At 43.1% G+C, this 25737-nt stretch overlaps 1 protein-coding gene across 1 annotated transcript in view; it reads left to right on the top strand.

Annotated features, from left to right (window-relative positions):
• LOC311243640 (uncharacterized protein) overlaps positions 1-25453 on the top strand; it is a 36906-nt gene extending 11453 nt beyond the window's left edge. Inside the window, exons 2-4 of the mRNA XM_084332943.1 lie at positions 17579-18110; positions 18744-18908; positions 23302-25453. Coding sequence (XP_084189069.1) covers positions 17583-18110; positions 18744-18908; positions 23302-24144 — 1536 coding nt within the window. The 5' untranslated portion in view covers positions 17579-17582 and the 3' untranslated portion in view covers positions 24145-25453. The remainder of the gene's footprint in view (positions 1-17578; positions 18111-18743; positions 18909-23301) is intronic.
• Positions 25454-25737: the final 284 nt, after the last annotated feature.

Genomic DNA, 25737 nt, shown 5'->3' with positions numbered 1-25737 from the left:
CAGGAAGTCGTCATCAATCGTTGTAGTCTTTTAGTCTTAACAGTCTGGAATTAATGTATGCATTCAAAAGTGCTGAATAAATGTTTTATGGGCCCATAATAGTGATTATTAATATTATTTAAGTTAAGTTTAGCCATAATCATGTCTTTTGCCATAATCAGGTAGCTAAAAAAAAAAAAAAACATATATATATATTTATATTAATCATTTTCGGCATTCGGTTTTCGGCCAACTGTTTCCTATTTTCGGTATCTGTTTCGGCCAAGAATTCCCCATTCGGTGCAGTGAGCTGTGGTGTTCCACAAGGAAACATACTAGGACCGCTACTATTCCTAATTTATGCAAATGACATGTCGTCAGCTTGTGACTGCAACTTGTTCCTGTTTGCGGACGACTCAGCCCTGCTGGTCTCTGACAAGAACAAGTTACAGGTTGAAAAAGCCCTCAGCTCGGAACTAGGCAAAATCTGCATATGGCTCGCCGACAACAAACTATCATTACACATGGGCAAAACAGAGTCCATACTCTTCGGTTCAAATAACAAACTCAGCAAGACAGACGGCTTCTCGGTTACAGTGGGTGACAATATTGTCACAAGGAAAGATGAAATTACCTACCTAGGTTCCATCCTAGAGGCTAATCTTTCCTGTGACAAAATGGCATCCAATGTAATAAAAAAAGTCAACCAACGAACTCGATTCTTGTACCGGATCTCCTCTCTGGTAAACAAGAATACCCTGAAGACTCTGGCAGGAGCACTCATTCAGGGGTACTACGACTATGCTTGCACCCAGGGACCGAAACTAAAGCCCGCCGCCCGCCAGGGGCGCTCAGTTTTTACCTTTTGGCGCTTGAGACTTTTTTTTTCTTTTCTTTTTGGATCAATTTTTTTTTATTATTATTCACATGAAACAAAACACATTAAACACAATCACAATACATAGAACTTCACAAGAAAATAACAAAAACAATAATAATACAGAATAACAATTTATACAGACAAAGAGAAAAGAAAACAGAGTTCAACCTTCTAATTTCTAAATCCAAGGGGTACTATCTAATAAATGGTCTTTCCCAGTGTTCAGCCCCGATTCCCGGCCGTGTGACCTTATATTAATAAAACGTACATCTCCAATTCACCACAAGGACCACTTTTTGAGAACACGACCCGAAAACGGAGCAATGAACCTTCATGAAAAAACAAAAACCTGTAGAGGTGTTCCATAGACTCTCAGAGACCGTGTAAAAGTGACCAAACGGTGAAGAAATAGTTAAATAGCTGCCCCCCCATTAAATCCCCAGCTAAACTCAAGAGGACAAGACAAAAGACAAGACAGACAAAACATTTCCTCCTCCCCCTCCCAAGAGACCGCCGGAACCCCCCCCCGATCAAGCACCCCAACCCCGCTCAGCCGCACACGGCGGTCCTTACCTTCTCAGCTGCTGCGAACCACTGGTCAATGCCAGCCTGTCCTACCCCAATCACCCGCGCCGTGGATATCTCAAGATAAATCACATCCAATAGTGTTAGGGACCAGTTAATCACTGTAAGCTTCTCAGGCTCCTTCCATCTCATTGCTATTAGCTTCTTCGCTGCTGTGACACCCGCTAGGACAACCCTTTTTAGTTGAACGGACGCAGGTAGTGTCGTTATATCGTTCAGGAGTAGCGTAACAGCTGTGAATGGGATAGTTAAGCCACACAGGTCTGAAAGTTTGTCCGTTATTGACCTCCAGAAGCGGGCCACTGGTGGGCAATCCCAATACATATGCATATAAGTGCCAGTGGCCTTTTGAGAGCACAAAGTGCACCGAGAGTCGGTTATCAGTCCCATAGCAAATAGCTTCCTAGGTGTAAGATAGGTCCTATGAATATAATTAAAATTAATTTGCTGGTGATTGGGGTTGCGGGAAGATAATGCTACATTTGCCCAAACATCATCCCAGTCAACTCGGGGTCCAACTCCGGGATATCCACATGCCAGATTGTATCCAATGATACATTTTTATACGTGGATTGAATTAAGAGCATATAAAAGTCTGAGACAAACCCTCTGGATGTCGTCCTGTCCACTATGAGCCTGAGGAAGGGGTGTGGGTGCAAAGCTTGAGCCCACGGCACGCCATGCGCCCTCAGTGCTGACCTTAGTTGAAGGTAAAGAAAGAAGGACTCGCCGGGAAGATCATAAAATTCTCTTAAGTCCTGAAACGCACGGAGGCCGTTCTTATCATAAATATCCTCCAGAGTATGCACTCCCCTCCTTTGCCATTGAGGAATATTAACCGGCTTGTGCCCAACAAGTAATTGCTGGTTATTAAAAATTGGAGAGTCCAGGTGCCATGGGCATTTAACCCCACGCGACCTCTGTACATTACGCCACGTTTGGATCACGTGAGTTATGATCGGTCCATACCTCAGCCGGCATTTCGAAATAGAGACAGTGGAGTACACTACATCCTGCAATCTTAGCTGTGAGACCGCCGCCGCTTCTAAGGAGCGCCACGATACAGCCTCTACAGGGTCTAGCCAGCAAATCAGAGGTCTCAGTGAAAAGGACCAGAAATAAAGCTTAAAATCAGGGATTGCGAGGCCCCCATCTTGTTTTCTACGTTGAGTAGTAGCCCTTTTGATTCTCGGGCGTTTGTTATTCCAGATAAACTTAGATACCATCGATTGTACCTTGCGCCAGTGGTCTATTGGAGGGGGCAGGGGGAGCATTGAGCTAACAAAATTTATCCTAGGCAGGACGTTCATTTTGATTATGGAAGCCCGGGCTTGTAAGGAGTTAGGAAGGGGCGACCACCTGTCTAGATCCTGGCGTATTTTATCATAAGTACCCGTGAAGTTGTACTTAGTAGTTTGGTTCAGCGTGGGGAATATATCTATGCCCAAGTATTTAAAATGTTCTACTATGGGGATATCAGCTGGTAGTCGTACCGCCTTGGCCAGCTCATTAAGAGGTAGGCAGGCTGATTTGTTCCAGTTAATCTTAAAGCCTGACATTTTACCAAAGTCGTCGATTATTCTCAATAATTTTGTGGCCGACCGGGAAGGGTCGTCCATGAAAATCAGCAGGTCATCCGCATAGAGAGCAATTTTGTGTGGAGTATTATTGACCATTATGGGGACGATGTCCTCCGATTGCCTAATAAATTGGGCCAAAGGTTCGAAGGAAAGCGCGAACAGTCCTGGGCTCAGAGGACAACCCTGTCTAGAAGATCTGGAGACTGGAAAGAGTGTGGAACAGTTTTTGCCTGTCAGTATCATCGCAGACGGCGAGGCATACAGGACTTTAATCATATGAATAAAACTCTTCCCAAGACCCATGACCTCAAGTACCTTCCACAGGTATGACCACTCAAGTCTGTCAAACGCCTTCATGGCATCCAAAGACAGAACTGTGGACGGAGTTGTATTGTCTTTACTGTTATCGATTACATGCAACAGCCTCCTAAGATTATCTGTAGCCAGACGCCTTGGGATAAAACCAGTTTGATCGCAGTGTACCAATACCGTCATAAATCTCTGCAGGCGGCGGGCCAGCACCTTGGCAAACACTTTTAATCTGCCCAGAGAAGACTCAAGGGCCTATAGCTACCACAATCATTGGGATCTTTGTCCTTCTTGAAGTAAGGAAATCAACGCCATGTTGACATCTCTTGAGAACTCTCCTTGCTCGATAGCATAATTGATCATATCGAGCATCAATGGACTCAGTTGGTCCCAAAAAGCTAAATACACCTCGGGTGGAATACCATCCCAGCCTGGTGCCTTGCCCCTCTGCATTTCAGCAATCGTCTCCCTCAACTCCATAACAGTGATCGGTTTCCCCAGTTCCTTGGCCTCTTCCTCAGAAATGTGGGGTATCTCAAGCCCGCCAAAGAACGATTCAAATTTAGAGTCGTCGAGATTAACCTCTGAGCTATATAACTAACTGCGAGTAAAACTCTTTAAAAGTGTCGTTGATCCTTTTCGAATCAGTAGTGATTGTACCCTGTCGCGTCTTGATCGAGGGGATATCCGAGAAATGATCATTCGAGCGTATTTTTATTGCCAATAGATGGCTAGGCCTGGAGCCGTGAAAGTAGTAATTTTGCCTTGTCCTATGTATCAAGAACTCAGACTGTTGTTTAAGTATGGAGTTTATTTCCTTCTTGACTCTTACGTTGTGTGTTTAGTCGATCACTATAGTTAGTTTGCAAAGATGCGTATAGATCCGCATATAATGTTTCCAGTCCTTCTAGTTTTTTTGACCGGGATTTACGTAAGTTGGAGGCGAAAAGTGTGACATGACCCCTGATAAATCCTTTCAATGCGTTCCATAGGACCCTGGGGTCATCGACCGTGCCAACATTGATCTGCAAGAATTCAGCTAGTTTACTCGTGAACTCGGAGCAGAAATCATCGTTCTTTAATAAGGTTGAGTTAAAACGCCACCTGGGAGCTCTCGTGGAGAGCCTGCCAAAGGTTGCCACAAGGAAAATCCCCTTGTGATCCGAGAGAGCCAGGGGAACCAATGAGACGTCGAAACTATCAAACAAATTAGGGGATGCGAATGCATAGTCTATTCGAGAGAAGGTTTTGTGTCTTGCAGACAGGTGAGAGTAATCCTTGAGGGTGGGATTGGATAAGCGCCATAGGTCTGCGAGCCCAGTGTCCTGGGCCCACATCCTGAGGGCCTTAGGCCTAACAAAATTAATAGTTGGTTTCAGGTTGCCGACCGACCCTGCCGATTTAGGTGCGACCCAATATATTTTATGAGTTTTTAAAAAAAATTATAAAAAAAAAAATCTTTTTTTTTTTTTTTTTTTTAATAAAGTTTCATAGAAATCTTAGTCAAACATTTAGTATTATGGATATTAAACATGCTGGCAGAGTACATGCATCCATGTTGTTGTGAACATTTTAATTAAATAAAGAAATTCCCTATCCATAGTCGCCGTGGGAAAGAATAAAATAAAAAAATTAAATAAAATAAATTCCCTACCTACCCATGGCCAAACTGACAACCAACCTGAAACCAACTATTAATTTTGTTAGGCCTTAGAGGACCGTTTTTGGTCGCTTGTTTCAGAGGATCCGGACCTATCCATCTCCGCATCCCAGCACGCATTAAAATCGCCACCCACAATGAGAGCGTATCCAGTAAGTTCCAACATATTCTTCGTGATTGTATTATAGAACGCTGAATCAAATGTGTTGGGGGCATACAATGCTATTATTGCCATCTTCCTATGAGAGAACTCAACTTTTGCTATAGTAATCCTTCCCTCCGTGTCCGACCACACATCCAGGACTTTGATATCAAGCAGGGGAGGAAATTAGGCCACTTTACTCGTCAATTGCGAGTATTTTTTACGTTTGGCGAGTAATTCATGAAGAGCACTCGCCAGTCTGGCGAGTACTAGTAATTACAAAACAAAACAAAAAAATCATTCTGCAATCTGCTGATTCGCTCACTGGCACAAACCGAACTCTGACTCCCCCCTTGATTCCTCCCATTTGCGCCACATAATAATCAGACCATAACCAATGAACATCATCGTTGTACAGATGCGCTCTAAGCTCCTCCAATGAACACTCGTTTTCTAGAAGATGCCGCCCATCTAGGGGAAGTGGACAGACCACTGCGTGCGGCCCTACAGACTCCTGTCACCGGCTTGACAACGTAGACAAACTTACAAAAACACATGAGTGGATGAAAATAATTGCATGTAGAGTCGTCGCTTTCGGATATCGGTGCGGTCTGACATGGGGGCGAACAACAGCACGCGACGCGTCTCCTTCGAGTCGGATGAGAATGACAAGTCAACCAGCATTAGCCGGCTAGCTACCTAGCATGTAACAAGCTACCATAACGCGCATTCAACATAGTGGACGACTATACTGAGCGGCTTTGCTTAAATGCAGCCGAGTGACATTTTATTATTACCGTGTTTCCCAGCATATCACCACTCGCCCATATGCCCTTCACAACGGTGATGTTGTCATATTTGGCATTCAGAACACACCTGCTGAACCCCTAGCGTTGTCGATTCGGTTCCAATGTATTGTCATCTTACAGCACAAGTACAGTACAACCAGAATACATTTGGCATACAACCAGAGTGCAAATGTAACAAGTCAAGTTCAAGTTGTTTTATTTAGCTATTACATTACAGTGAAATGCTTGGTTCTTTCACTGCCCAACCCAGTATTGATTGATTGATTGAAAACTTTATTAACAGATTGCAGAATGGGTACAATACAGTACAGCTCAATACACACAATTGTTAAGGGGATGCAGACCAGAGAAGGACTTTAGTCTTGTTTACATCAGGGTCCCCCATTTCAGTCCTGTTTGCTTAATGCCTTGTCCACTTCCTCCACACTCCAATATGTTATGATGAATTGAAAATGGGGGACCCTGATGTAAACAAGACGAAAGTCTTTCTCTGGTCTGCATCCCCTTAACAATTGTATGTATTGAACTGTACTGTATTGTACCCATTCTGCAATCTGTTAATAAACTTTTCAATCAATCAATCCCTTCAACCCTGCTCCTGTCAAACCTGCTCTTTCCATTCCCTCCATCATGTCCCCCCTTTCTGATGAATATTTCCTGCACTTAAGAGTCAGACACACATTCCTAGTAGTTGAGCTGTGATGAATGAAAACTTTATTTAACAGATTGCAGAATGGGTACAGTACAGTACGGCTCAATACATGCAATTGTTAAGGGGATGCAGACCAGAGAAAGACTTTCGTCTTGTTTACATCAGGGTCCCCCATTTTCAATTCATTTTCAATTCATCATTCAGTATAACCTAGACCAGCCCAACCCAGCATCTTTCACTGCCCAGTTCAGCCCAACCCAGTCCAGAATAGTTCCCTCTTTCATGTTAATATGTGATTTAATGATGTAATATTTTGAAGAGTAGAGACAGTGTGATTAATTTACTATGATTGAAAATCAATTTAGACGAAGACGTACAAAGAAGTAATTATCACAATTAGCGATTTTTTTTGTCTGGTAAAAAATCTATTTGGCTGGTAAAAAAAATCAGATACCCGCCAGTTGGCTGGTAAGCCAAAAAGTTAGTTTCCTCCCCTGATATCAAGGTTACGTCTTGTAACTATGACGACTCCTTTCGTCTTATCATCGGCTGAGGATGAGGAGATAACGTGATATTGTCGATTTGCTAGCCTTGACACTAGGGCTGCAACGATTAGTCGACATAATCGACGACGTCGATTATAAAAAAATCGTTGACGAGAAATTGTTGCGTCGATTAGTCATTAAAAAAAAATTTTATTTAATTTTTTTTTTTTTTTTTTTGGTGCACTACCTATCTTTGTGAGAGTGGCTTCTCAGGGTTCCAGACAACATCATAACATGATGATCCCATAGCAAATTTTGGACATTGAAAACATTGTTCCCCTGCAGGAGATGATGATCAGACTAGACACACAATACATTACACACGCACTCCTCTCACTCACACACAGCGATCAGAGTAAGACACACACATACACACTCCTCTCACTCACACACAGCGATCAGAGTAAGACACACACACATACACACTCCTCTCACTCACACACAGCGATCAGAGTAAGACACACACAGGGGAGGAAATTAGGCCACTTTACTCGCCAAATGCGAGTATTTTTTAGGTTTGGCGAGTGATTCATGAAGACCACTCGCCAGTCTGGCGACTAGTAAACAAAACAAAAAAAAACATTCTGCAATCACGGTCACTGGCAAACGGTGCACGTCTTCTGAGTGCTCGCTCTAGTTGACAGTGTCACGAGAGCACTGCACAAGACCCGCGGACATATAGAATGTTTAATAAAAGTTCCCGCAGTACTGGCCAACCCGCGGCGGACATATATAATGTTGAATAAAAGTCCCGCGGTACTAGCCATCAGTCAAGGGAGCACTCGCAAACGGATAACGTTAAACACAGCAGAAGATGGAAAACAGACAGACTGACCAACGGGGAACTACATCCAACCCTAGTACAACCCTCGAGTATAAGGCAAGGACACATTTAAATCACAGAGGTGTATGTTAGTCTATTTGAACAGTATACAGTAGTTAGCTTCTAGTTAGCGTTTTAGCTATATAGCTGCTTGCTAGCTAACGTTAGCCCTGTGTGTGTGTGTGTGCTCAAAGCAGCCAGCCCCATGTTAGCTAGGTGTATTTGTTATGACTATAATGTTTCCAAAAACGCACCGGACTACGACGTAAGGTTACATGTTTTATTGCATGCTCAACCAGTGCACAACAACACACCAACCGAACTGACGATACCACAACACTGACTGTATTTCACAGCCCTGCCCCTGTCGTCCAGCCCACCGTGCCGCCTTAAAGGCACAGTGAACACCGTTGTGATGCCTACCCAGATGCATACACAACATTGACGCGGCTTGACAACCGAGGTTCAAAGTTAACTTGATTGATTGATTGATTGAAAACTTTATTAACAGATTGCAGAATGGGTACAATACAGTACGGCTCAATTCTCAATACACACAATTGTTAAGGGGATGCAGACCAGAGAAAGACTTTAGTCTGGTTTACATCAGGGTCCCCCATTTTCAATTCATCATAACATATGACATACACGACATACAGATAGACAGTACTGCTACATCTATACATTTCACATCTATCTATACACTTCACAACATACTTCAGGTTTTTTCTTTCACTGCCCAACCCAGTCCAACCCAGCATCTTTCACTGCCCAGTTCAGCCCAACCCAGCATCTTTCACTGCCCAGTTCAGCCCAACCCAGTCCAGAATAGATCCCTCTTTCATGTTAATATGTTTTATGCTAATATTGTGAAGAGTAGAGACACTGTTATTAATGTTTTATGTTAATAAATATTTTAAATAGTAGAGACACGGTGTGATTATTACTAAAGATTGAAAATCAATTTAGACGAAGACATACAAAGAAGTAATTATCACAATTAGCAACTTTTTTTGGCTGGTAAAAAATCAGTTTGGCTGGTAAAAAAAATCAGCTACTCGCCAGTTGGCTGGTAAGCCAAAAAGTTAGTTTCCTCCCCTGGACACACACACATTCACACTCCTCTCTCTCACACACAGCGATCAGAGTAAGACACACACATTCACACTCCTCTCACTCACACACAGCGATCAGAGTAAGACACACACACATACACAAATTACACAGTACACACTTCTCACTCACACAGCGATCAGAGTAAGACACACACAAATTACACAGTACACACACTCCTCTCACTCACACAGCGATCAGAGTAAGACACACACACATACACACACACACGGACTCCTCTCACACACAGCAAACAAAAGTTATTTAAAGTACACTTCCACTTTAATTTGTATTATTTAATTTATTTATCTTGTTATGAGTGATTGCTGTATTGTTCTTCAAATACATTTTCATTTAAAGTGGCTTAAAGATCCAAATTCAAATGTTTCATGAGTCATTATTTTAATTTGCTATGGGATCATCATGTTATGATGTTGTTGTTTGGTCCTGACAAGAGTCTCAAAGTCTGGGGTGATGGTAGACAAGCAACTCTGAGGTCATGCTCAATGTCCAATCTGTTCCTCTGCTCTGTCTTCAGCTGGACCAGAGCTGAGAAGCCACTTTCACAAAGATAGGTAATAAAAAAAAAAAAAATCCTTTTTTTTTTTTTGTTGTTTACATTGGTTTTCGATTAGTCGACTAATCGAAAAAATAATCGGCAGATTAGTCGACTACCAAATTAGTCATTAGTTGCAGCTAGGCCTGCCGCGATAAGCAATAAATCGATTAATTGCAGCGATAATTAAAATGAATGCAATGATTTTGACGGGCGCGATTAATTGCTATTTGCGCGTTTGTTTTAATGAGGCGGACCCAGTGCCCCTTGTCAGTCACTGTCCGTGTTGGGAGGCGGGCCGCTGGCTTTCTATTCTACTAGCATTAACGTTACTCATACAAACAGAGTAAACACAGTTTTCAATCAATCAATCAATAACAACATTAACGAGACCCTCGTTGTGTCTATTCTGCTAACGCTAACGTTACCTCTCATTGTGTCTATTCTACAAGCGTTAACGTTACCAGTCGCGTCTATTTGCTAACGTTAGCATTAGGTAATAACCGGTTTAAAATGGATGGTGATTACCTCACGTTGTGTCTATTCTACTAGCATTAACGTTACTCATACAAACAATCAATAGCGAGTTATATTGATCACGCTATGTACGATAGCCATGCTAAAACGCTAGCACAACATTAGCACCTAACCTAACAACAAGCCTTAACAAGTCAGCGATCTTTTTGCGAGACTAAACTCTCTGCTCGGTGGCAAATTGTGTTGATGTCGGTTTTGTTTAATCAATAAATGAGGCAGAATACACAGTGACTGTATCCTTTGTTTATTGCACTTGTGCCTGCTGCAAACATAATGCTTATGAAATCCTAGAGACGCGTCTCTATTCTGACCAATCAGTGGTCTGCAGTGTTTCACGTGACTTTTCTGGTACCCAAAGTACCTGATAATCGCAACAATACTTCCGGTCCGGTCGGTGGGCTTCAAAATAAAAGTCTAAAACACCGGAAAAGACGGAGCGGTGGGCTTCAAAATAAAAGTTTTGGGAAATAAATTTCTCCAAAAAAAAAAAAATTCTCTAACCGGTCGCAATAATATCGCTTATCGCGATATTTTCGGGGGCAATTAATCGCCCAGCAAAATGTGTTATCGTGGCAGGCCTAGTTGCAGCCCTACTTGACACATCACCCACCAATAAATGCGTCTCACTAAGGAGAGCAATGTCAATATTTCTTCTCTTCAATAACCAAAGGACACTGGCACGCTTGTGTGGGGCATTAAGACCTCCTGCGTTCCAAATTAAGATATTCAGTTTAGCCATGGTTAGGGATGGGTACCTTTCACATTTGAACCGGTACCTGTGAATCGATACCGGTACCCAACGGTACCTTTTTTCGGTACTTTAGTCTCAAGAAATTTAATTTACCTACCTCAGTCGTAAAAAAAATCCAACCTTCAAATAACTACAATTTCGACAGTTTTCGGCTTGTCATTGCTTTGACTGCTTTGTTGTTGAATCAAGTCAAATCCTAGGTAAGCATATATTGTGCGTGTCAACGTTGACATGAAAAGAAAAAAGTAAAAAAAAAAAAGTACAGTTTTTTTCGGTTTCTCACTTGATTCGATACTCGGTAGTACCGACGTGTTTCGGTTCGGTACCTCAAAAGTACCGAATTCGGTACCCATCCCTAGCCATGGTCGAGTTTGTCTAAATGCGTAGAGAACATACCAGTGCAGCCAGGCTGAGTACAGAGGTGCTGATCCAGGCGGGCCCAGACGGTCAATCCCAGGAGTTCAGAGGAGGAACAATTACACACATATAAGACAACAGCACATAAAACACATAAAAATACCACCCCAGTTACAACCCCCCCTCCTTCTACTCTAAACCCTAACCCACCCGTCCTATTATAAGCCCTCCTATACCCACTCTCCAATCCCCACCCTATGCCCCATCCACTAAGGATGGTCATCTTCCTATCATTTCCCACTAGAGTCATGGATCCAATAAGACGCTCCCCACTCCGACCCCCCTCTAGATAAACCCCTGATTAAACCCCCACTAGTCCAATAAACACAAATAATAATAAAAATAAAATTCAATAAAGATATCGGTCGAAAACCACCTGAGCCTTGGCCCTAACATGAGAACCATAATGGAAAAAATAGCCATTATTATATAATAACTCAACATCACACCTGCAACCATCTATTTCCGAGTCTGCGCTTCAACGTCGCAATGTTATAGCACAAATGGATAAAGGAAAATTCAAAACAAAATTAAATTAAAGCATGCCAGCCGATAGTCTAAGGCAGGATCGGGTCACAGGTAAATTGTGCAAAATTGTGCAAACGGATGTCATTTAAACAACGACAATAATAAGAAAGGGAAAAAAGGGGGTTATGGTCAAAGTGCACACCTGTAACAGTCCCTCTGATCAGGCACAACGGCTGAAATGACATAACCTATGTAAGAATAGAATTAAACACATTCATTAATCCGGGGATGGTAATAGGCAATACCTGACACAACCTGTTATCATATATTGTTTCAATAAAGATATCGGTCGAAAACCACCGTGAGCCTTGGCCCTAACATGAGAACTATAATGGAAAAGAAAATAGTCATTATTATATAACAACTCAACAGCAACCCTGCTGCAACCATCTATTTCGGAGTCTGCGCATCAACGTCGCAATGTTATAGCACAAATGGATAAAGGAAAATTCAAAACAAAATTAAATTAGAGCATACCAGCAGATGGTCTAAGGTAGGATCGGGTTCCAGGTAAATTGTGCAAACAAATGTCATTTAAACAACGACAATAAGAAGGGGAAAAGGGGGTTATGGTCAAAGTGCACATCTGTAACAGCCCCTCTGATCAGGCATAATGGCTGAAATGACATAACCTATGTAAGAATAGAATTAAACACATTCATTAACCCGGGGATGGTAATAGGCAATACCTGACACAACCTGTTATCATATATTGTTCCAATAAAGATATCGGTCGAAAATCACAGTGAGCCTTGGCCCTAACATGAGAACTATAATGGAAAAAAAAAAGTCATTATTATATAACAACTCAACATCAACCCTGCAACCATCTATTTCCGAGTCTGCGCATCAACGTCGCAATGTTATAGTACAAATGGATAAAGGAAAATTCAAAACAAAATTAAATTGGAGCATACCAGCATATAGTCTAAGGTAGGATCGGGTTCCAGGTAAATTTTGCAAACAAATGTCATTTAAACAACGATAATAAGAAGAAGGGGAAAAGGGGGTTATGGTCAAAGTGCACACCTGTAAGTTCCCCTCTGATCAGGCACCACGGCTGGAATGACATAACCTATGTAAGAATAGAATTAAACACATTCATTAACCCGGGGATGGTAAAAAGCAATACCTGACACAACCTGTTATCATATCTTGTTTATATATATATTCAACCGATCTTCTCCTACCGGAGCCCAAAGCTCAAAACAGCCTGGATATAAAAATAACAGCATACAAGAAGTTAGTTAAGGACCCGATCACCGTTGAATTGTGCGAGCCGATTACACTTAAACAGCAACAACAACCAAAGTGCGTAAATATTAACGGGTCTCGAATGTCTCAGCGCAGACGATGGACGCAGCCCGCTAGCTAGCCCGAGGCTAGCGCGTAAGCTAGTGATGAATCCGGATAGCACGTTAGTCTATTATGTACATTGTTCAGCTAGCTCGTTAGCTTCCAAAGAGGCGATACACAAGTACAACCATGAGGTCAGCTTTAGCAAGTAACAGAAGTCATTGGGAAGCCCCGCTAGTTGGATGGGCAGTGGGCAGTTAGCATGTCTGGGCATGACAGCAAGTGTTTGTGAATAGCCGGCCCTAACAATGTATTCAGGCCCACATCGCCAAGTCACTCACCCGATATAGTTATCAAGCTACATTCTCGGGTATCCCCTCGAGATATTCCTTCGCTTTATCCAACGACCAAAATGAACGCCGACCATCGACCTTATCCAACACAGATAATTTCGCGGGAGCGAATAGCGTTGGCCTCAGGCCTAGTTTCCATAGCCTGGACAAGACCACTTTGTATTCGCCTCTCTGTGCTTGAACCTCCGGTGTAAAGTCTTCGAAAATGGCCACTTTGTGATCGCCAAGCCTCAGATTACCCCTTCTGGCACGAGCCGACCGCATGATGAGTTCCCTCTGCTGAAGCCTGTTCAGCTTGACGATGATGGGCCTCGGCTCTTTGTTCACACCAGGAGTGGACCTGCCCGCTCTGTAGGCCGACTCACAGACGGGAGGCGAGGGGAGGACGTCATTTCCCAGTATTTTTTGCAGCAATTCCGGCATTGGTCTCAGAGAGACGGCCTTCCCCGCTGCCCTCCGGTACTCCAACAATCCTGATGTTGTAGCGTCTCTCCAGGGACTGTATTTCCTCAATTACCGACTGTAGTTTGGTAACTTAAGCCTGCCTAGCCAGCAGGGAGGACTCGAGATCCACCATCTTCTCGCCCTGTAATGATACCTCCGTCGTTAGCGCAGCTAGCTCGATAGCATTAGCCGAGGAGACGGCGTGCAGCGACTCCATCTTGTCTATCAGCGGGACGACCGCCAGCCTTATTTCCTCTGATATCTCTCGATGAAGGTTGACACAAAAATCTGCCAGCACTTTCTTTTGTGCTTCAGCGGAGCGTGTCTCAGACTCTGCATGTAGCTTGGTCATGACCAAGAGCACAGCTTCGCTTATCTCACCGACACCGGGCGATGGTGCGGCCGGGCCCGGTGCTGGTTTGCTGGTTGGGGCGCTCATGGATCTGGTTTCCACCACCGACATCGCAGAAAGTCGAAAAAAGTCGACGACAGTATTTGAAACACGACGAATTAGCAAGCAGACAAAAAACAAATAAAAATAAAATAAAGACTAATGGGGAGAAACGTATATTCTGCACGGTAGAAGGGAGCTCATGTGAAACACGTCTACTCCATGATCGCTCAGCTCCGCCCCCCTCGATCGGCGCTTGACACTTGGAGGGCTGCCCGCCGTGTGGCGTGTAATCAATCAAGTTCATAACGATACTCTTATTTTGAAAATCTGTGCGGGTCTCATTTCCGCCCCAAGCGCATCTCCAGTCATAATATCGATGGCTCCGGCAGTTAGCAACATTAGGCTCGTATGATACTCTTATTTTGAAAGAAACCATGGCAACGAGTCATATCCGCCCAGCCCTGCAGCGGGATACTGCTCGCAGTGCTCGTGTCAACACAGGCAGTCTGCTCTAGTCTAGAAGAGCGGACCTCCATGAGCTACCGTTACTGTTTAAACAATGACCCAGTCAACTATTCACTTTTAGTTTAATACATGACGAGGCATTGTCTAACGGTATCTAGCTGGCTAGCTACTGATAGCTGCTGATATCAACAAATGCTCCAGCAATAGTCGACTCGAGTGCATAATACCTCCGTTCCCTCGTTAGCTAGCTCACGTTAGCTAGCTCACGTTAGATCTATCTGTCCCAGTAAACTAAATTGTCTTAACGTTATCTACCGGGCTAGCAGTAGCTACAGATAGCTCCTGATATCAATGTCTTATAACATTGATTGAATGCGTATTCTAGCTGAGGGCATGTTGAATGTGATTTGACAAAAGAACCGTAACGTTATACCAATAGGGTCCAGCTGCATCCCCGGAGAATCCTTGCATGCTGAATGTAGGGTCTAGCTGAATATAGGGTCTAGCTGCAGGGCCGGAGAATCCTTGCTGGAGCTGGAGGCTACTCAAGTATACACACAGACAGTGGAGCTGTTTGCAGATAGCGAGCATTTTGACTTATTGCGTGGTGGCGATGTCTCGCAGATAATACAACTACAAGTATGATTATATAATATATATTTTATTTAAAAAAAAATTTATATAAAATATATATATATATTTTTTTAATCAAAAAAATTTGGCAGGTAAGAAATATGCTTGGCGGGTAGATTCTTCCCATCTACCCGCCACTGGCCGGTGAGTCAAAGTTAATTTCGCTCCCTGGTCATAGCCTCCCTGCCTGCTGGCACAGCAACCACAGCAGTAGGGTCTATAGTCACAGCCTCCCTGCCTGGCACAACAACCACAGCAGTAGGGTCTATAGTCACAGCCTCCCTGCCTGGCACAACAACTACAGCAGTAGGGTCTATAGTCACAGCCTCCCTGCCTGCTGGCACAGCAACTACACCAGTAGGGTCTATAGTCACAGCCTCCCTGCCTGCTGGCACAACAACTACAGCAGTAGGGTCTATAGTCGCAGCCTCCCTGCCTGGCACAGCAACCACAGCAGTAGGGTCTATAGTCACAGCCTCCCTGCCTGCTGGCACAGCAACTACACCAGTAGGGTCTATAGTCACAGCCTCCCTGCCTGCTGGCACAACAACTACACCAGTAGGGTCTATAGTCGCAGCCTCCCTGCCTGCTGGCACAACAACCACAGCAGTAGGGTCTATAGTCACAGCCTCCCTGCCTGGCACAGCAACCACAGCAGTAGGGTCTATAGTCACAGCCTCCCTGCCTCCTGGCACAGCAACCACAGCAGTAGGGTCTATAGTCACAGCCTCCCTGCCTGGCACAACAACCACAGCAGTAGGGTCTATAGTCACAGCCTCCCTGCCTGGCACAACAACTACAGCAGTAGGGTCTATAGTCACAGCCTCCCTGCCTGCTGGCACAACAACTACAGCAGTAGGGTCTATAGTCACAGCCTCCCTGCCTGCTGGCACAACAACCACAGCAGTAGGGTCTATAGTCACAGCCTCCCTGCCTGCTGGCACAGCAACCACACCAGTAGGGTCTATAGTCACAGCCTCCCTCCCTGATGGCACAGCAACCACAGCAGTAGGGTCTATAGTCACAGCCTCCCTGCCTAGCACAGCAACCACAGCAGTAGGGTCTATAGTCACAGCCTCCCTGCCTAGCACAGCAACCACAGCAGTAGGGTCTATAGTCACAGCCTCCCTGCCTGGCACAGCAACCACAGCAGTAGGGTCTATAGTCACAGCCTCCCTGCCTGGCACAGCAACCACACCAGTAGGGTCTATAGTCACAGCCTCCCTGCCTGCTGGCACAGCAACCACAGCAGTAGGGTCTATAGTCACAGCCTCCCTGCCTGCTGGCACAGCAACCACAGCAGTGTCTATAGTCACAGCCTCCCTGCCTGGCACAACAACCACAGCAGTAGGGTCTATAGTCACAGCCTCCCTCCCTGCTGGCACAGCAACCACAGCAGTAGGGTCTATAGTCACAGCCTCCCTGCCTGGCACAGCAACCACAACAGTAGGGTCTATAGTCACAGTCAGGACAGTAGGCTCTACAAGTAGGCTCCCTTAAAACGCTAACGCTAGTAAAAAAGAAATACAGTGGAGGTTAAAATAAGAATATGGCCTGAAAAAAGGAGATATTTTTTTGCTTTAATCCCTGCATAAATGTCATAAATGTCTATGAATTGAAAATGGGGGACCCTGATGTAAACAAGACAAACGTCTTTCTCTGGTCTGCATCCCCTTAACAATTGTGTGTAGTGAGCCGTACTGTATTGTACCCATTCTGCAATCTGTTAAATAAAGTTTTCATTCATTCAACGTTAAATGTACGTTTGTTAGCACTAACGTTAGCTAAGTGACCAAAACCATTGGTGTTTTATATTCTTTGACAATGTCTGTTTCCTTGTCAAATTATATGAACCAAACATTAGTAAGGTCTTGTATTGCGAATTAATGTTGTATTTATATTGTGAATTAATTCAAATTTGTTTTGTTATAATAATACAAAAAATGTACAAGGCTACTACCATTGGAATAGGTGCTGTCAGTAAAACATGTGCATATATTGTGAAACTACGTCTAAATATATCGGTACGGTAACTGTATTTATGTCTCTGGACCAGGCTGAACAGGAGCTTGAGTTTGTTACAGAGTTCACTACCTTGAGTCATAATCTCTGCATGTGTACATCCAGGGAGATGGTGGCCATGAACGCTCTGGCCGGCTTTGAGATCTACATCCCCGCAGAGGCAGAGGTGAAACTCGTCCCACTGTGGAGCTTACCCAACCACACCTTGAGGCGACTAGGACTGGCCCAGTCCGGTGACCTTAAGGACTCTCCAAAGGCCACATGGATTTCTCCAGCAGTCATACGCGAGAGGGGCAAGTTCAACTGTGCACGAGACACAGCCAGAGTGAACATGGAGTTACTGAGGATGAACGGGCTGGAGGCGGCGCAGGGCCCGTTCCAGATGCCCTTTGTCTCCTCCAACTATACGGCCTACAAGGTGCTGTCTAAATTCCTACCGGCTGGAAGGATCTTGAGTCGACTCACTCACACCCCCCGGCTCCCTAACGGCTCCCCGGCCAGCACCCACCAAGGCGCAGTCGTCATCTACAGTGGCCGAATCTACGTGTCCATCAGGAAGCCCAAGCTCGTCAGAGGTCGGGGAGAGACGCACAAGTCCAAACCTGTCGGCCCTGCCCAAGCCACGCCATCTCAGCAGGTACCACTGAGCACATCTTCCAAAAAGCGGCCTCATGTCAAATGTGAGCCTCTGTAATTATATTAAAATGCTCCTATGGTATATATGGATTATAGATGTTTCCACCTCCTGGGCCTTCTCGGGTGCATCCTGAAAGCATCCCTCCATTCTTAAAGGAACATGCCAACATTATGGGAAATGTGCTTACCGTCTTCTCCAGAGTCGAGAAGATGGATACCGATTTCCTCCCTATGCGTTCAGTAGAAAGCTATCTGGCTGCAGGCTAACCTAGCTTAGCACAAATTAATGGAAGCGGATATGGACCAGCTAGGCTACCCGTTGGCCAAAAACACCTTGCCCTGCGGTTTTAAGCTAAGGCTAGTTGTCCGTATTCACTACTATTAACTTGTGCTAGGCTAGCTTGCAGAGACGCATAGAGGAAATCGGTATCTATCTTCTTGTCTGACTCTGGAGAAGACAGTAAGTGTATTTAGAATAATGTTGGCGTGTTCCTTTTTTAATACTCTTTTCTTTGGACTTACTTTTCTTTGGACTTATTCGCCCTGTCTGGCACTCAGCGAGTATTGTACGATGTGACAGTGTCCGTCTGGGATCCACTGCACAGTAATGTTTCTCATCTTTTCTCTTTTTCAGTCTCCTGCAGTTCCTTCACCTGAAGAAGACGAGTTTGAGAAGGTGTGGAGACGCACACTGAAGAGACAGTGTCTGACCCACCAAGCCAAGGTCATGTTGCCCAAACTGTCGGAGGACCTGGAGAATCTACTTCACTCCACCAGAGAGCCCCAGGACACACAACCAGTAAGAATTGGGCTAGTTCATTCAAACCAAATACAGATACAAGACCAAAATAGACCGCTTTTACGACAAGCTTCACATAATAATAAACTTGATTTTGTATAGCACCTTTCATACAAGAATTGCAGCCCAAAGTGCTTCACAGCCATACACAAGACATACAATGAGCATAAAAGAGATGGAATAAAAGCAATGCAGTGAAAAAAGTAGTAGAACCTCTGATATCGTACATAAAAATAGGGAAACAATGTCCAGGCACGCACTCCAGGTTTTTCAAATTTATTGGCAGCCTGAAATAAATCATATCTTAACGTTTCGGTGTGAACACACCTTAAATTTGAAAAACCTGGAGTGCGTGCCTGGACATTGTTTCCCTATTTTTATAAAAGCAATGCAGAAAATAAGAAAAGGGGCAAGCAATGCAGACATTAACAATACAAAATGTAATATTGAAAACCAAACTGACGATCAATTTTAAACAAATATATACATTTGCACAGATTGAATACAATGAATTAGTCTTTCTCACCTTTTTGATAGCCACACAGTTTAAAACCTGACAGTCTTTCTTCCTGTTTGATAGCCACACAGTTTAAAACCTTCAAGTTTCTTTATTGAAATTTGATAGATACCCACACTATTTAAAACCTGACAAGTCTTTCAAATGTCAATGGGCATTTCTGTGCTGCCAATATATAAGTGGACGACCTGCTCAACCCAGACCTGCACTGTGTAACATCCACATTGAGGCACCATGCCGTGCCGGACACAGACTCCATAGGAATACACTTGGAATACACTTGGAAAAAGTTACCTTGCAGTGACCCCAGAATAAAAAAAGTTAATGCGACTGTTTAAAAAATATATATAGGTTTTCCCTTGTTTTTACCACCACCTACACTGTGTAGTGTATTGAGAGGGGACCCTTATTAACTGTTACCGCTGAATGGCATGCTGGGCACAACTCCCGAGCTAGCTAGCCAGATAGCATAATAGTCTGTTAACTCATTCCCCGCCGGGAATTAGACGGAGCCATAGCACTGCCACGCTTTAAAAAATAGGAGTGCGTCACCTTGTTTGTAGAGCTATAACTATATTCTATATTATAGCTATGGATACAATACTATGGCCCATTTGACATCACCTATCTATCGTTCAATATGTGAAAAATAATAAATGTTTCCATCCATACCGTGGTGAATATAAGTATCGTTATAGCGTGGTCTGGGGTAATTCCCGAAAGGCTGTGTTATAGCCTCATACGTGAATCCTACTCTAAGCGATGCCGTTTCTTGCCTGTACACGCTATTATTCACAGATCAAATCTATATCATAGGTATTATGTTCCATCATGAATGCATGAAAGGAGGGGGGGGTCGTTTCTGATTATTCGATTGGCAGTAACGGCATTCCTATTGAACACAAAAAATTCTTAGCAGCCCGATTGGTTTAAAAACATTGCATGATCAAGCCACAATTGATGTCAGATAGTCCTTACCTGTGATCGGGAGTATTCCAAAAATAATATTCCAATTGTTTGATCGCCATCTGGTACATCCGATGTCCATTTGGCCCACGACATAACCCACCACAAACATATGGATCGGGGATATTTGACGCGCTTCAATGGAACCGGGAGAACCGCTCGCCTCCCCGACAAGGAAAAATTAAACCGGAGACATTTGGCCGTTCCACAGGCCAAGATACAAGATTTCAAAGGGTGCTCGATACCGCCGTCTAGCTGGATGCGGCCGGTATTGCACTTTGGCGAACTCAGACTCATTCCCTATGGTAACACCAAGGTCCCTGGATGAATAATTAATACAAATATAAAAAAAAAAAAAAAGGAAAGACGATCAAATAATGAGTATACTCGTTGTTGGCGTTCAAGCGTCGGCTCCCAATAACAAGTAAACTCGTTGTTGGTGGGGAATGAGTTAACAGCTGGGAGAACAGAGAAGAAAGATGAAGAAACGGAGACTGGAGATGTTACGTTGTAGCAACGTTTTGTATGTTTGCCAGTTTGTTTCACGAAGGTCACACATTTCAAAGCATCAATGATGTAACTTTCGGAATTAATACTTTTGTTCCTGGTCAGACTCTCAAATAACTAGCTGTTTGCAATGACAGCAGCCAGCTAGTTTGCTTGTTTGATTATCTCACATTCGCTATTAAGTAAAAACAAAATCATTATGTTAACATGGGGGGAGGATCTTCAATCAGTAGTCGAATAGTTCCCGGTGACTTATCGATTAGCAATTTTGTGAGTTTTGCCCATCCTAGTACCTGCCAATTAGTTTGAGGCGTTGCAGTTGGAGGCGTGGCAGTTGGAGGGGGTACTATCTGCAGTGTTAAACGAAATGCCTGGTATCAAAAGTTAGTTGAGTCGGTACCATGCGGTGGAAAAGCACCTAAAGTTACCTTGCTTCAAATATGTCTTTTATTGCCGTTTTCTACTATACTCCATGTTGTTTAAACAAGGTGCAGTTACCTCTCACAGGCACAAGGTGAAAGTGCCACTCTTCCATACTGCAGCTTTAAACGCAGAAGAGGCAAATACTGTATAAATGGCACCCTAGTCTACATGACAATGAATGGCCTATATATATATATACACACAAATTACCTTTTATGGGTGTCTGTCAAGTCATACCTTAAAATACAATATTATTTTTGCAAGCGTAACAGATTTGGTACCACTAGCTCTGGAAATTTGTGCTTGCTTCCCTGTTTCCCATAGTTTGGACAGTAGAGTGCAAAATGCAACAGCTATGACATATCACCAATAGATGTCGCCAAAATAAACAAATGAGAATTGCCACTTTAATGTCAGAAACCTGTTAACAACCTACTTGCTAAATAGTCAATCTGAACATGACGAGGTTAGCTTTTATGTTTTATGGTAACCTGACCCGTCTGTTATACAGAACCATCTGCAAAGTCTTCCCTTAAAACTGTTTGGAATAGGACTGCCACTGTCTTTACACCTAAACCTTTACGTCTTTACGCCTAGAGCTGCCAGTAGTTCCTCAAAGGATGTTGTTTGGTGCAAACCACTGTGGTTCGGGCACAAGCAGATAAACCTGATGCCTAACAAGATGGCAATCATGCGGAGCCGGCTGTCGTGCAACATTCATTTTATGGTGTAATTTATGTGAAGAAAAAAAATGCCTATACAAAATAACTGATGAAAAACAAAATGTAGAAAAACCCCTCTGTAAAAGACAAACTATTTAGTTATTCATCACATTGAAACAGAAAAATGAACTCTGACCTAGTATAAAAAAAAGTTTTCTAACTAACGTGCAAATTTGCACATTTCCCTAAATAAAATATTTGCTAATTTAGGGTTCATAAAATATACATAAAAGTCATAATACAGGGGAGCTCCCGTAGCTCACCGCATATCTCGGCGCTATTTCTGCGTCGGGGAAAACCGTGCTCGTCACGGATCTGGGGGACACGAGTTCGATTCCCGGACCCGCCGTCATTTCTCAGAATGTCTTCCCCTGCTCTACATCCCATTTCAACCTGTTTCTGTCGGTCATGCTTGACCAGAAAAGCGATAAACGCTAAAAAATAAAGTTTAAAAAAAAAAATCATAATACAAAAGATTTTTGTATCGAAATTCAGTGTTAAGTTTCATTCTGATTAGATTAAATAATTTTCTTATTACTATTAAACGGCAGTACTTACCTCACGTATTAATTATGTTTATTTTTGTAGCTACGCTACTTTGTCAGCTGTGACATATTTCCCTCTGTGCTCCTCATTTTGGCTATTTATTATATTGGTGATACAAGAATTTGGGCTCATTCTACCGTTGCACTTGTGTGTGTGTGTGTATATATATATATATATATATATATATATATATATTAGGGCTGTCAAAATTAATGCTTTAATTTTGGAGATTAAAATTATTTAAAGCATTAAAATAAATTAATCTAGATTAATCTATGGAGTGAAACATCTTTAATGTTAGCGCCGTGGATATAAGAAAGATGTCTAGCGGAATCAATGTTGATGGTTTTGTTGAACATTTGTATTTCACAGGAGATAAACTGTATTCAAAGAAAGCTATTAAAATAGTCTTTGAATCTAAATATACTTTATTTGTGTTGATTTTACATTAATTCCATGATTTTACTCAAGTAAATGTCTGTTACAAGCTTCGGTCTTAAATAGAAAAATGCTATTTTTAATCTAGATTAATTACAGAAAATTGTGAGATTAATTAGTATTTTTTTTTTTATCTATTGACCGCACTAATATATATATATATATATATATATATATATATATATATATATATATATGTATATACGTACTGTATATATAATATAAAATGTGTTCATTTTAAGATTAGACATTATGTTATTGATTTGTCTTCCAGGCATCAAAGAGGAATCGGTCTCAAGACGAGGACCAGTCCGTGAACCGAGAGGCAGTTGCTCCCTCCTCCAACTCTGCCCTTGTCAGCGAGACAGAGGAAGAGGATGCCAGTGAGGAACCAGCCATAGAACAAGTGAGCGACGATGCAGGTCGTTGGCAGAGCAGAGGAGAGGAGCAGTCCGTGAACCGAGAGACGGGTGCTCCCTCCTCCAACTCTGCCCTTGTCAGCGAGACAGAGGAAGAGGATGCCAGTGAGGGACGAGCCATAGAACAAGTGAGCGACGATGCAGGTCGTTGGCAGAGCAGAGGAGAGGAGCAGTCCGTGAACCGAGAGACGGGTGCTCCCTCCTCCAACTCTGCCCTTGTCAGCGAGACAGAGGAAGAGGATACCAGTGAGGAACGAGCCATAGAACAAGTGAGCTACGATGCAGGTCGTTGGCAGAGCAGGGGAGAGGAGCAGTCCGTGAACCGAGAGACGGGTGTTCCCTCCTCCAACTCTGCCCTTGTCAGCGAGACAGAGGAAGAGGATGCCAGTGAGGAACAAGCTATGGAACAAGTGAGCGATGACGCGGGTCGCTGGCAGAGCGGAGGAGAGGAGGCAGAGGACGGCGAAGTAGGGGACGACGCCAGCGACGGTGAGACTCACCAAGAGGCAAAGACAATTTACGATGACCGTTACAAAGGGGACAATGTATTTGGTGTCACCGAGGACAGCGTGGCGCTTACACACATGCCCAGTTTCACCTCAGACTTTGACTTTGACCAGCTGGCTCAAGAGGAATTGATCAACTGCATGAAAGCCCAACTCAGAGAATCCGAGGCTGCTCTTAAGAAGTTGTGTTAAAATGACTAAAAATCTTCAAGTTCAAGTTCTTTATTTGTCAGGGCATTGCCGGTAATAACATTTTTGTGTTTGCAATATGACTTCCCTGAGTCCAACAGTCCATGTCGTTCTTCATACTCGATACCTGTGGCTTCAGCTGGTTGGACACAGAAACTGATGTGATGGGGCCACGCTTCAGTCTGTACAAACCGGTGTTTTTTTTTCCCCCCTTCTTTAACACTTTGAGAGCCAGCCGTGTTTTCCTTTTTACCCCCTTGAATGCCCAAGGCCACTTCAATGTTAACGTTAATATCGCCTAATCTATGTTTTAAATTATGGCTATGTGTCTAATCTGCCTGTCGCATTATCAATGACCTATTTCCAGTCAACATTGTCGAAGCAGATCGTTTTTTTTTTATCGGTTAATTTCCGTTTCATAGCATTTAGAAAACCCCTCGTTTTCACAGAAAAAAGAGGTTTCCATGATAATCGCCTTTTACTGGAATATTCTAGAACGTTGTCATTGTTCTGCCTATTTATGAATCGTTTTCAAATAAATGCTAGATTATCGATAGTATATGTGTACGCATGCACGCTCGTGGCGCGTGCTGAAAATCGCTTCTCCTATTTCCTGACGGCGCGCACAGTCAAACAGCGATATCACATAATCACATAAAAGCTTATATATCCGTGAAAACGGGTCTGATTATCCTTAGACTTGTAACATAGATTCCTTACCTGAGATCAGATGGTATCCAAATGGATTATTCCAATTCCTGATCGCCATTCGAAAAAATCGCTCCTTTTAGTGATCCACTGTGTATACAGTAAAACACATATTCCCCGCGGCTCCGAGAGTCCAGCATGAAGCTGGTAGATGACGGCTGCGTGAGTGAGAAGTAAAATGTGGAGTGCGTTTTTTTTTCTTTTTCTCATTCATTTTCATTGAGTTCAATCCAAAAGGGTGAATTACCACCTGGGAGACGATAGGGGGCGCTTTTTTCACATCAGAGCGCCTGAGGTAGTTGAATTTCCAACGGTAGACTTGGTTGATGAAATATGATTTCAGATCGCTAAAAAAAGAGAAAATACGAGAATTCTCGTGAGTGGGCATTCAACCCGCGGGGGGTAAACCCGAGAAATCTCGGGCGTGGCATGCAAAGTGTTAACCAGGTTAGTCTCATTGAAGTTAGAACCCTCTTTTACAAGAGAGACCTCGCCAAGAAGACGATTACAAATCACAATTTCTTAAAATTCACAGTATAACATTTAAAGAAAAAATAAAGAAAAGTTCCAAGTTTCAAGTTTGTTTATTAGTTTGTCACAATAAAATACATGTACTTTACGGTGAAATGCTTGGTTCTGTATGAGCCCCTGAGAGTGCTTTATACAGTAAAAAGGTAAGTAAAAGAGGAATATACAATCTAAAGTACAGTGAGTAAAAATGAGTGAACAGTGAGGTACAAAACTTTAAAGGGGAACTATTTTACTATTTCTTTCACTATTTGGGCACTTTTACACAATTCCTGTGAGTTTATGGAACACCTCTGTAATTTTTAATTTTTTTTAATTCATTGTTTTGTATTTCTAATCAAGTACTCAAACAGCATTTTT

This window comes from Notolepis coatsorum (genome assembly GCF_963971535.1).
Source record: "Notolepis coatsorum genome assembly, chromosome: 17".
NCBI lineage: Eukaryota > Metazoa > Chordata > Actinopteri > Aulopiformes > Paralepididae > Notolepis > Notolepis coatsorum.
This window is presented reverse-complemented; position numbering and strand designations above follow the sequence as displayed.